The following is a 12169-nucleotide window of genomic DNA, read 5'->3' on the forward strand; positions in this document are numbered from 1 at the left end:
TAAAGAGATGGAAAAGGGGTCTCAGAAAACATCTACCAGAAAAAGCCAAAGGCTATCAGAAATACATCAAAACAATAATTATGAAGGAAAACCCCTACCAACTATTATTAACACTTATTTAGTTTGAGAAATTGTTCACATTCTTTAAGATTAAGATTGCCTTGTAATTCCGTTAGCATTTTTAAAATATTTTCTAATTTCTCTCTCTCGAGGTTAAAAGTTTACAGAAATAACAAGTAATGGTTGACCGACCAATTAGTTACTGATTTCAATTTTGTTAATGAATTTGAAGGTGATTAAAACTCCCAATTCAGTTACCAAATTGGTAATGGAATTACCCAGAAACCAGTAACAGAAATACTGCAACTGAACAGACTACAGAGTTATTATAGTTGTCACAATCACACACCAGTTGGGTCACCTGCTACTGTCCTCCCTTCCACTGACATACTGTTATGTTCAGCTCATAATTGGTGTGTATTTCTGTTGTCTGCTGGTTGAACTAAAAAGTGTTACAGTCAGAACCTGGACAACTCCATCTCTCACTATCCAGCTAATGTCACCTCTCCCAGCTCGACACACCTCCATTTCCTGTAACCAGCATCCTCACCCACACCAAACGTCCATGGACATTGAAAAGCACTGTAGTACAATACATTGAAAATGTTCAATATAAACGCAACATGTTAAGTGTTGGTCCCATGTTTCATGAGCTGAAATAAAATCACAAAAATGTTCCATACTAAAAAACAAGCTTATTTTTTCAAATGTTGTGCAGAAATTAACTTACATCCTTGTTAGTAAGCATTTCTCATTCGCCAAGATAATCCAACCTCCTGAACGGGGTGGTATATCAAGAAGCTGATTAAACAGCATGATCATTACATAGGTGCACCTTGTGCTGGTGACAATAAAAGACCACTCAAATGTGCAGTTGTCACACAGAAAAGTTGAGGGAGCATGCAATTTGCATGCTGACTGCAGGAATGTCCACCACCACGATCGCCAGAGAAGGTAAACGTTCATTTCTTTACCATAAGCTGCCTCCAATGTCGTTTTACAGAATGTGGCTGTACATCCAGCCAGCTTCACAACCACACACAATGTGTAACCACGCCAGCCCAGGCATAAGCTATGGACAACAAACACAATTGCATTTTATCAATGGCAATTTCAATGCACAGAGATATCATTACGAGATCCCGAGGCCCATTGTCAAGCCATTCATCCACTGACATCACCTCACGTTTCAGCATGATCGTGCACAGCCCTATGTCACAGGGATCTGTACACAAATCCTGGAAGCTGAAAATGTCCCAGTTCTTCCATGGCCTGCATACTCACCAGACATGGTCACCCATTGAGCATGTTTGGGATGCTCTGGATTGACGCATACGACAGCATGTTCCCGCCAATATCCAGCAACTTCGCACAGCCATTGAAGAGGAGTCAGACAACATTGCACAGGCCACAATCAACAGCCTGCTCAACTCTATGATTAGGTGATGTGGCACTGCATGAGGCAAATGGTGGTCACAGCAGATACTATCTGATTTCCTGATCCATGTCCTTTCCTGGTATTGTTTTTGTTTTTGTTTTGGGGGGGGTCAGTGACCAACAGATGTACATCTGTACTCCAAGTCATCCATAGATTAGGGCCTAATTTATTTATTTCAATAGACTTATATCCTTATATGAACTTCAACGCAGTAAAATCTTTGAAATTGTTGCATGTTGCGTTTATATTTTTGTTCTAACATAAGTGTATTATCTACAGCACTGAACTCTACTCTGCTGGATTGTACTGTACTCTACTGTGTTATCCAAACTTGAATGTCATTGATATTCAAAATTATGCATTTCGGTATCGTACAGATGAGGGACCCATGATGTAATTCCATTATCAGGTGTAAATTCACTTCACTTACTTAATAACCAAAATATATTTTCAAAACTCAAGGTGCCATGTCATATAGTTGACACCCCATTCTTTCTGCAGACACCTATGAATCTTAATTCGGAGCGGATATTTAGTTTTAGGAAAACGTGGTCGCATTCAACCCGGAGAGAGATTTTTGATTAATTCTGCACATTTTTCAGTGGAAATTGTAAAAGTAGTAGTTGTATGGTTTGTTTTGAAATTTGTTTGAAATACATTTAAAACAATTACCCTGATTAAGACAGTTTGGCATTTGAAACGCTGGTTATAAAATTATAGCATTAGAGCTCCTAAATCATAATTTCGCTACCGTGGAATTGCCCTTACCCCTAATTGCTCCGGTGTCTCAGGTAGAGTGGGATATACAAAAAACACATTTCCATTTCATACCATACACTTGTACAGGTTACACACTCTCACATTTGTGAAACAGGACAAATATAAGCACCCCCTATTTGATCTTTGAACATGAAAGGGTAGTGCAAGGCAGGGGAGAGGACTCCCAACAGTGAGAAGGGTGGCTCAAACTAGAGTTATGTCTAGAACATCGAGTATGGAACCTTCCTAAATACTTAACCAGAGGACCTGTGTCATCGATAACGAGCTGCTGCACTAATCACATCAAAAAACAGCTGCGTTGCAGTAATGCTCTAACCGTACTGCCTGCAGAAAAACCAGTCAGACAATGGATCTAAATCTCCAATAAATAATATACAGCGCTTTGGCTTTTCAGGGAAAAGCAGGTAAATGACAGGCCATTCGTTATACTCTACAGAGTGATCGTCTATAATACGCAGTGAGCTGGTTTATGTTGTCTGACGTCATGGAAACTGACTGTCTAGGATATTAAGGCAGATTGTTTTGATCCATCGGAGGCTGGGAGCTGTAGCTTTTAGATAGGCCTTGTTCTATTGAGCATGTCAGAGGAAATTAGGGCAAGTGTCCCCTACTGCCAACACACATCAATTCTTCCTGAACTCACCCACTTACACCTCCTTCTAAAAGACTGTCCCAAATGCATCATTGTCATTCCCCTTCCCTCTTGTGTCTCATGGTCACATAAGTAATATTCCTTACACACACAAACACAATATGTTGGATAGGTAGCTACTTACTGCATACTCCTCCGGGGTGACCTTCAGGACATCGAAGACGACGGCATCAAAACTCTTCTTCAGTTCAGAACCCTTCTCACTGAGAGACTCTGAGCTGCTGCTCTTCTGGAGACATGCACGTTAGGACAGGGAACATGGGAAACTAAAAGCTCAAAGAAATAGGGGTTTGATTGACACCCACAATGCTCTTTATATCAGTGTTTCCCAAACCTCTCCTGGGGGAACACTAAAATGCACTTATGTTCAAGCCCTGCACGGACACAGAAATTAAAGGGATACTTCAGGATTTTGGCAAGAGGCCTTTCCTACTTCCTTTATGTACTAAAGTATCTACGAGTTCATCTAACTCTGGGAAAGTAGATAAAGGGCTTCATTGCCAAAATGTTAATAATTAGAATGTAAGGAGTTTAGGAGATAAAGGTGTGTGTGTGTGTGTGTCTCACCTCAGAGGCAGTGGTGATGCTTGATTGGCCATTGGGGAGGTCCATCATTCCCACACCATCAGTCTGTTAGTGCAGGAGACCACTCCTCATCCTCATCCTCAGTGTGTGCACTCTGGACACACAAACAATTACAATGACAAAGAGAAACTACATGTAAACCCATGTCTGCTAAATTACTAAATTGTAAAAATCTAATGCTTAATTTATCAGACCCTGGATCAACAGTGCCACCTTGTGGATGAAACTGGTAAGCAATTCACTTCAGATGTGGAGAGAGATACAGACGAGAGCGAGAGAGAAACATACGAAATATAGATAACTACCAAAATAATGGAAACACTTGAATAAATGAATGATACAAAGTATATTGAAAGCAGGTGCTTCCACAAAGGTGAGAGTCCTCAGTTAATAAAGAAATTAACATCATCATGCTTAAAGGGTCATGTATAAAAATGCTGCGTAGGCCATTATTATGCTACGACCCCAGAGGATGACAATTGCCCCCCCCCCCTCCCCTCATACCATCATGGAGCATCGTATAATAGAGACTTGTAGGCTTAAAGGGATACTTTGACAATGAGTCAGATTCACCAAAATCAAACTTTGTCACATGCGCCGAATACAACAAGAGTGTAGACCCTTCTGTGAAATGCTTACTTTCAAGCCCTTAACCAACAGCGCAGTTCAAGAGTTCAGAAAATATTTCCCAAATAAACTAAAGTATAAAACAATAGAAAGTAACACAATAACGAGGCTATACACAAAGAGTACCGATACAAAGTCAATATGCGGGTGGGGGGGGGGGGAGTACAGGTCAGTTGATGTCATTTTTACATGTAGGTAGGGGTGACGTGACTATGCATCGATAGTAAACAGCGAGTAGCAGCAGTGTACAATACAAATGGGGGGGGTGTCAATGTAATAGTGCGGCTATGGAACCCTGACCTGTTCACCAGACCTGCTGTTTTCAACTCTCTAGAGACAGCAGGAGCAGTAGAGACTAGAGGTCGATCGATTATGATTTTTCAACGCCGATACAGATTAAATCGGCAGATTTATTTTATTTTATCTGTAATAATGACAATTACAACAATACTGAATGAACACTTATTTTAGCTTAATATAATACATCAAAATCAATTTAGCCTCAAATAAATAATGAAACATGTTCAACTTGTTTTAAATAATGCAAAAACAAAGTATTGGAGAAGAAAGTAAAAGTGCAATATGTGCCATGTAAGAAAGCTAACGTTTAAGTTCCTTGCTCAGAACATGAGAACATATGAAAGCTGGTGGTTCCTTTTAACATGAGTCTTCAATATTCCCAGGTAAGAAGTTTTAGGTTGTAGTTCTAGGAATTACATGACTATTTCTCTCTATACCATTTGTATTTCATTAACCTTTGACTATTGGATATTCGTATAGGCACTTTAGTATTGCCAGTGTAACAGTATAGCTTCCGTCCCTCTCCTCGCTCCTACCTGGGCTCGAACCAGGAACACATAGATAACAGCCACCCTCGAAGCAGCGTTACCCATGCAGAGCAAGGGAAACAACCACTCCAAGGCTGAGAGTAGAAAAATGGGTAGAAAATACACCCGGTTGATTAAATACACTTTTCCTGACATCATAAAAATATTTTATAACACACGTCATAAACACAAATATGGCTGCTGGGCCTCCCGAGTGGTGCAGTGGTCTAAGGCTGTGCCACTAGAGATTCTGGGTTCAAGTCCAGGCTCTGTCGCAGGCGGCCACGACCGGGTGACCCATGTGGCGGCGCACAACTGGCCCAGCGTCGCCCGGGTTTGGCCGGGCAGGGATGTCCTTGTCCCATCGCGCACTAGCGACTTCTGTGGAGAGCCAGGCGCAGTGCACGCTGACACGGTTGCCAGGTGTACGGTGTTTCCTCCGACACATTGGTGCGGCTGGCTTCTGGGTTTGTGTCAAGAAGAAGTGGGGTTTGGCTGGGTTGTGTTTCGGGCCATGCATGGCTCTCGACCGTTGCCTCTCCCGAGTCCGTACGGGAGTTGCAGCGATGAGACAAGACTAACTACCAATTGGATACCACGAGATTGGGGAGAAAAAGTGGTAAAAAAATATTTATTTATTAATCTGGCTGCTGATAAGTAGAGCCACACACAGAGATGAGTCCACATTAACACAGCATCTCAGAGCTCTGATGAACACATCGCCCCCTCCTAGATCCAAGTTGGTCGAGCAACATCGCATCGCCTGTTAGACTGTTGGATAATGCGCTTTGTATTTGGGAATGTGTGGATCAGCTGATGTTCCTGCCTTTGAGCAATCCGGAGATGAACCAGACAGCTCCTGAATGGAGAAGAGGAGGGGTAGAGGGTTGAAAGCCTCATGTTGGGGCATGTAGCAGGGGAAGTGTTGAAGAGGAAAGATTGGGGCCCCTGGAAACACAATGACTCATCATCCTGACTCAACAGCCAGGCCTAGCAAGTCCCTCTAAATCCTTTCCCCTGTTCTCTATCCCAGGGCTCTCCAAACCCCTTCCTGGAGAGCTACTATCCTATAGGTTTTCCCTCCAACCCTAATCTAGCACATTATAATAATTATCTGGTTCATAAACTGAATCTGGTTTGTTACAACTGGGGTTGGAGCGAAAACCTACAGGAGGGTAGCTCTCTAGGAAAAGGGTTGAGGGTCCTGCTCGATGCCCTCCCACCCTGTCTCGCACTAAACCCTTCACTACCCTGTTCTATTTCCAGTAGGGCTGACCCCATTTAGTCGAATGGTCGATTGTTTGGTTGACCGAGATTTCTCTAGTCGAGCAGCAACCAAAAAAAAAATAAAACAACCATTTTGTGGTGTACAAGACACCTGTTTGATTGGTGCCTGTCAGAGTGGACTAATCCATTGTGTAGGCTGTGGGGATGGCACAGTCCATCACTGAGACATGAGCTACTGAAATTTTATATGGTTATATTAAGTAAGAACAATGCTGCAAACGCTACTAAAAACAATATTATTTGGTTAAAAATGTGCTTTCTCCCGCATTGGATTGCGGTTGCTGTTCCCCGTTCTGAAACATCCATGCGCTGTGTGTTGTATTGGCTCCTTTTCCTAGACCAAGTTGCTATGTGAACAATAGCAAAGTTAACCAGCATAATGGTGTTGAGAACAATGTGGCAGAGGCAGCAGCAGAGTTAGGAGATGAGAAAACAGCCCTTGCCTTAATTGTCAAAGTGAGGAGAGATGAAGCCAACTTAATTAGGTCTAAAAATCAATAGCTTAAGTTAAAAAGTGCCTTTATAAATCATTCATAAATAAATACATAAATAAAGACTGAGTTTGTTTAATAGCCTACTGATTCTGTGAGCACCAAGCCTCACACAACTACATGCCGGATAAACAACTTCACACATTTGTCTACTGTTATACTTTGCTGTGCTGTGAAAAAGGCTATAAACCCCCCCCCATTAGAACAGCCTCTCTGGTATTATTTATACTTTTATTTAGTGTTGTTTACACTGTTCCAAATTGTCAGAAAAACTATTTATAATAACCCTCCATTTTGTTTATCTCATTGTTATTATTACAATAATAACTAATGTCATAATTAGCAGACTTAGGATAGCAGCCTTTGCAGGCCAAAAATCCACCATAACTCACTTTGGCTATATTTCAATGGAGGCTACTGTACCAACAATCATTCACTGGCATAAACACTGATTTTAAATGCAATGATTTTGTTCTGTGAATTTATGCCATGTTTTTAGTCTTTGCTGTAATAAATGTGTTTACATTGTTCCAAATGGTCAGTAATATGACAATATAATTTAACAGCACCCGTTTGGCACACATAATATACACGCAGTGCTTGGTCCTTTTCTTGACAACACTATAAACACTGTTGATGTTCTGTGGTGGTTGTCTCAGAGTTCATAATCGCATCAATAAATTGGTTATAATGATAGGGCCTGACGTATAGCCTATTGGTCACATGCAGACAACACAAGAGTTGAGGGAATAAACACTGTTGATGTTCTGTGGTGGTCACTGCAGCAGGAGGAGATAGACAACACTATAAACACTGTTGATGTTCTGTGGTGGTCGCTGCAGCAGGAGGAGAGAGACAACACTATAAACACTGTTGATGTTCTGTGGTGGTCGCTGCAGCAGGAGGAGAGAGAGACAACACTATAAACACTGTTGATGTTCTGTGGTGGTCGCTGCAGCAGGAGGAGAGACAACACTATAAACACTGTTGATGTTCTGTGGTGGTCGCTGCAGCAGGAGGAGAGACAACACTATAAACACTGTTGATGTTCTGTGGTGGTCGCTGCAGCAGGAGAAGAGACAACACTATAAACACTCGCTGCAGCAGGAGGAGAGAGAGACAACACTATAAACACTGTTGATGTTCTGTGGTGGTCGCTGCAGCAGGAGGAGAGAGACAACACTATAAACACTGTTGATGTTCTGTGGTGGTTGCTGCAGCAGGAGGAGAGAGAGACAACACTATAAACACTGTTGATGTTCTGTGGTGGTCGCTGCAGCAGGAGGAGAGAGACAACACTATAAACACTGTTGATGTTCTGTGGTGGTTGCTGCAGCAGGAGGAGAGAGACAACACTATAAACACTGTTGATGTTATGTGGTGGTCGCTGCAGCAAGAGGAGACAACGGGTGCTAGTCTGTCACTGTCATTTCAGCCCGACACAATCAAATCTATTGCGGTCGGACTCACTCGTCATTTGTGTGTTAATTATTTAATCAAACAGTGCATTTGAAAGCATCAGACAATCTCAGTGCATGTGTCTATATGGAAAAATACACGTTTTAAAATGCTGACCTTCCCTCACTCCCTCTCCTGTTGACCTATCACTCAACAAACTTTCTCTCCTCACCCTCAACCCTTCAGACAGTGGGCCCGGTCTCCTCCCTCCTTCTCATGTGCCCATCTTGTCCTCTAAGCCCCAGGGAGCTCCTCTACAACAGAAAGTAGCGGAAACTGAAAACCATATGGTCATCTGCCTCTACTCAGGGTGTGTGCATTTACAAATACGGGGCCTGTGCGTGAGGGCAACAGATGCCTCACACCCACAGAGAAAGAACAGCCAATGACAGACTGCACAAACACTGATCTGAGGAAAGAGCAGAGCCACAGCATTCTGCCACATTCAATGACTCATTCCACCTAGAAAGGGTCAGGCCAGTCACTGACCCAATGTGAGCTGTCCTATAATCTCATATCTCCAACAATCACATTCTATAGTGTAAGTCAGTTAGTCTGGCTCAGTGATGAGTCACTAGTCCCCACAGACAAATAGGCGTGTTGTTGGTGTGACAGTTAGCTGTGCAGTGTCACTGCTTATGAGACAAGCTGTGTGTGTGTGTGAGATCGGGGTCAGCTGCTGCATCCAGTAAATGAACAGGCATGTGACAGTGTGAGGTCATGCGTGTCAGTGAAAAGCTGTGAGTGTCTTATAGCCAGCAGTCCCCCAGCAGTGCAGGACTGGGTCTATGACACCCTTAATGTGTGGCTTTTCTCATACACTAACGCTAAGCTAAATCCCACAGATCACAGTAAATCATATGCATCTCTAATAAGCTTTAATTTCTGCAGACAGATAAGCCTAGTTGTAGAAACATTGAGCATCTAAAGCAGCACTGTGTTTGTCTACGCCAGCCAGTCTCATGCATTTATAAACTGTGCAGACTGCACAGGCCCAAAGTGGGTCAGTGTGCTCACTGTGCTGAGCACACTGAGAAACACATGATAGCATACATCTCTTTTATAGTCTTACAGCCAGAGCGAATAGCATCAACATTAGTCAATTTTCATCAAGTGCCATTGCTGAACAGCTAGTAACAGTGACATTAACATGTAGCCTACGCAAACTCAGAACTAATTTTGTCAGTCAGTGGAAATGATCAGGGCATAAAGCCACAACCAGCCAGGGGGGGGGGGGGGGTTGAACAGGAGCTGAGAGAGGGGCCACTGAGCCAGTCACACACAATAATGACTCAAACACACAGCATGTGGCTGCATGCCTGCCACTGTAAGCAGGTCGATACAAACTGTCACACAGCAGGTTAGGGGCACAAGAGAGGTGTGAGTGTCCTGTTATTCAGGACGGTGTCTGAGCACACGGCAGCCACAGTGAAAGCCTCTTCACACCATCACTTAACATGCCATTGGTTCCCCCTGAGCCAGGGGAAGGAAGCTTACTGAGTGGGGAAGGAAGCTCAGATTCACATTAGGAAAGGGGGTTGCTGGTCCCAAGAGAGACCCTCATCAAGTAGGCCATCTCATCTATGTGAGCATTTTATGGCAACACTGCTAGAGGGGACACACACAGTTTGCAGAATCCAGTCATTTGCCAAGGCAGCTCACGCCACCTGCCTGCATCTTGGTTGCCTAGCAACCATGGTGCTTTTCTACAGACTGAAAACCAAATGACGACTTTGCCTCACACACCTCAGCATCCGAGTGAAACATGATTATTAATCATCTGCAACAGACAGGCGGCAAGAGCCAATGGGAGAGCAGACTGGCCAAGGGCAGACAGACTGTTTAAAAAGGCCAGCCCCCAGGGGAGAGTTACTATTGACTGAGTGGGAGTAACAGGAGGTCACTGGAGAACATGAACAGAGATGGATGATTGACAGCTGATAGTGGAAATGATCAGGGCATAAAGCCATAACCAGCCAAATGCTGGGTAAAAAAAGAAATCACAATGGCGGTGAAGTTTCAGTCCCTGGTGTTGAAAAGTATGATGGTATTGAAGATTGAGAAGTAGAGAGTCTGTGCTGCTCTAACACACTATCACAACACTCAAACAAGCCCAGGTAGACGCGCCCACACCCGCCTGCCCAGGTAGACCTACCTACTTGTGTGCGCACGTCTACGTAATTATCTACGCGTGCACGTAGATGTACACACACACGAGCAAGTAGATGTACGCACACACGAGCAAGTGGATGTACGCACACACACACACACGAGCAAGTAGATATACACACACACACGAGCAAGTAGATGTACACACACACACCGACACAGGAGGCGGCATGCTTGCTGTTAGCCTGGCTCCAGCCCATTTGCGAAAAATACACTGGTCCCTAATCAGTAGCTCTGACCTTGGTAGTGCGATTTGGCTTTTTTTAGCCACATGCATGCGCACACAGACACAGGCACCCTATCCCTTCCCGGTCCCCCTCTCCGGTTGATAATTAGAGCTCAGGCTGTGCAGCCAGTCTGTTCTCCTCACCTCTCCTAGCCTGGCAGTGGCACATTCCCCCAGTGAGACAGACACAGCCACATCTATGATAAACCAACACTGACACCAAAAGTGGTCCTTCTGTAGCTCAGTTGGTAGAGCATGGCGCTTGTAGCGCCAGGGTAGTGGGTTCGATTCCCGGGACCACCCATACGTAGAATGTATGCACACATGACTGTAAGTCGCTTTGGATAAAAGCGTCTGCTAAATGGCATATATTATTATTATTATAACACTCAGACCAGAACCGGGTTCTTTCTACAGATCCTGACACCAGCAGCCTATGGAGGGGGAAAACTAATAGATGCAGAGGGACAGACAGAGGAAGAGGTTAGGGTCCCAGAGCAGAAGGCTGTCACGTGTGTGTGTGTGTGTGTGTGTGTGTGTGTGTGTGTGTGTGTGTGTGTGTGTGTGTGTGTGTGTGTGTGTGTGTGTGTGTGTGTGTGTGTGTGTGTGTGTGTGTGTGTGTGTGTGTGTGTGTGTGTAACATGTGCACAAGTCTGGCCTGATTTGTGGGTCACAGGGGAGCAGCCAGCCTGGCCTCATCCCAGCTTCTCCTGCTGAAGACTGGAGGCCGGAGCTCAGCGACAGACAAGAAGGAATAGAGGGAGGAAATGTGGTGCAGCAGCAGTCAGTACAGATTGTTGTGGAGAGTCAGTCGGGTAATGCGTGAAGTAATAAGGCAGGGGAACAATAGCCAGAAGAGCGGTCACTGAATCTTACTCATAGGAAACCGGCTGAGATCTCCATCTGCTACTTTATGAGTCTTAAAGGGTTTTATCTGTCTACACTACAGACACGCAGGACATCAAGGATCCTTAAGCATCCAACTTCAACGTTCCAAGCCTATATGATATCAGTGAGACAGTCAAATGTCAAGTGTAGCTAGAACTAGGGGTAAATTCATTTGAATTCAATCAATTCAATCCATTTGAATTCAATTCAAACACCCTTTTTGATTTGAACAAAACCTTCCATACATATTGGCCCATTGTAGAAGTTGTCAGAAAGGGACTTTTTGGATCTGAATGCCCAAACATTCAAGAGATAAAAAATATTCTGCATTCCCCACCATATCCATATCTTCATCACTACATAAACAGTTGCGATTTAAATAATTTAAAAAGCTTAGTTGTCACCATTTCATTATTTTATACAAAAAAAACTTTACTTTAAAAATGTCAATTATCTAAAAACATGTCAAATCTTTTATTTTTTCTATCAAGAAATAAAGTATAGTTTGATAACCCTGTTTGTCAGTTTTTAAATGATATCAAACTCAAACGTTGAACTATTTCAGTGATGAAGACATTGATGTCTCATGGCATGGTATGCAAAATGGGTCAACTTTGAGGACATCCATCTCCTGAAAGTTCTGGCATTCAGGTCCAAAGTCACTTTGACCAGTTGGTCAAA

General features: G+C 43.4%; 1 protein-coding gene across 5 annotated transcripts in view; it reads right to left on the reverse strand.

The window, feature by feature from the left end:
* The window catches only part of ralgps2 (Ral GEF with PH domain and SH3 binding motif 2), a 144219-nt gene that overhangs the window by 106492 nt on the left and 25558 nt on the right, over positions 1-12169 (reverse strand). For 4 of the 5 annotated variants that reach the window (XR_006832051.1, XM_046300692.1, XM_046300689.1 and 1 more), the window contains exons 2-3: positions 3498-3609; positions 3055-3159 (exon numbers count right to left, since the gene is read on the reverse strand). Coding sequence is in view for 4 of the 5 variants with exons in the window: in XM_046300692.1 (XP_046156648.1) it covers positions 3055-3159; positions 3498-3545 (153 nt within the window). In the remaining variant the exon portion in view is untranslated. The remainder of the gene's footprint in view (positions 1-3054; positions 3160-3497; positions 3610-12169) is intronic. The other variant, XM_046300691.1, reaches the window with a different exon arrangement.

This window comes from Oncorhynchus gorbuscha, linkage group LG15 (genome assembly GCF_021184085.1).
Source record: "Oncorhynchus gorbuscha isolate QuinsamMale2020 ecotype Even-year linkage group LG15, OgorEven_v1.0, whole genome shotgun sequence".
Classification (NCBI taxonomy): Eukaryota; Metazoa; Chordata; class Actinopteri; order Salmoniformes; family Salmonidae; genus Oncorhynchus; species Oncorhynchus gorbuscha.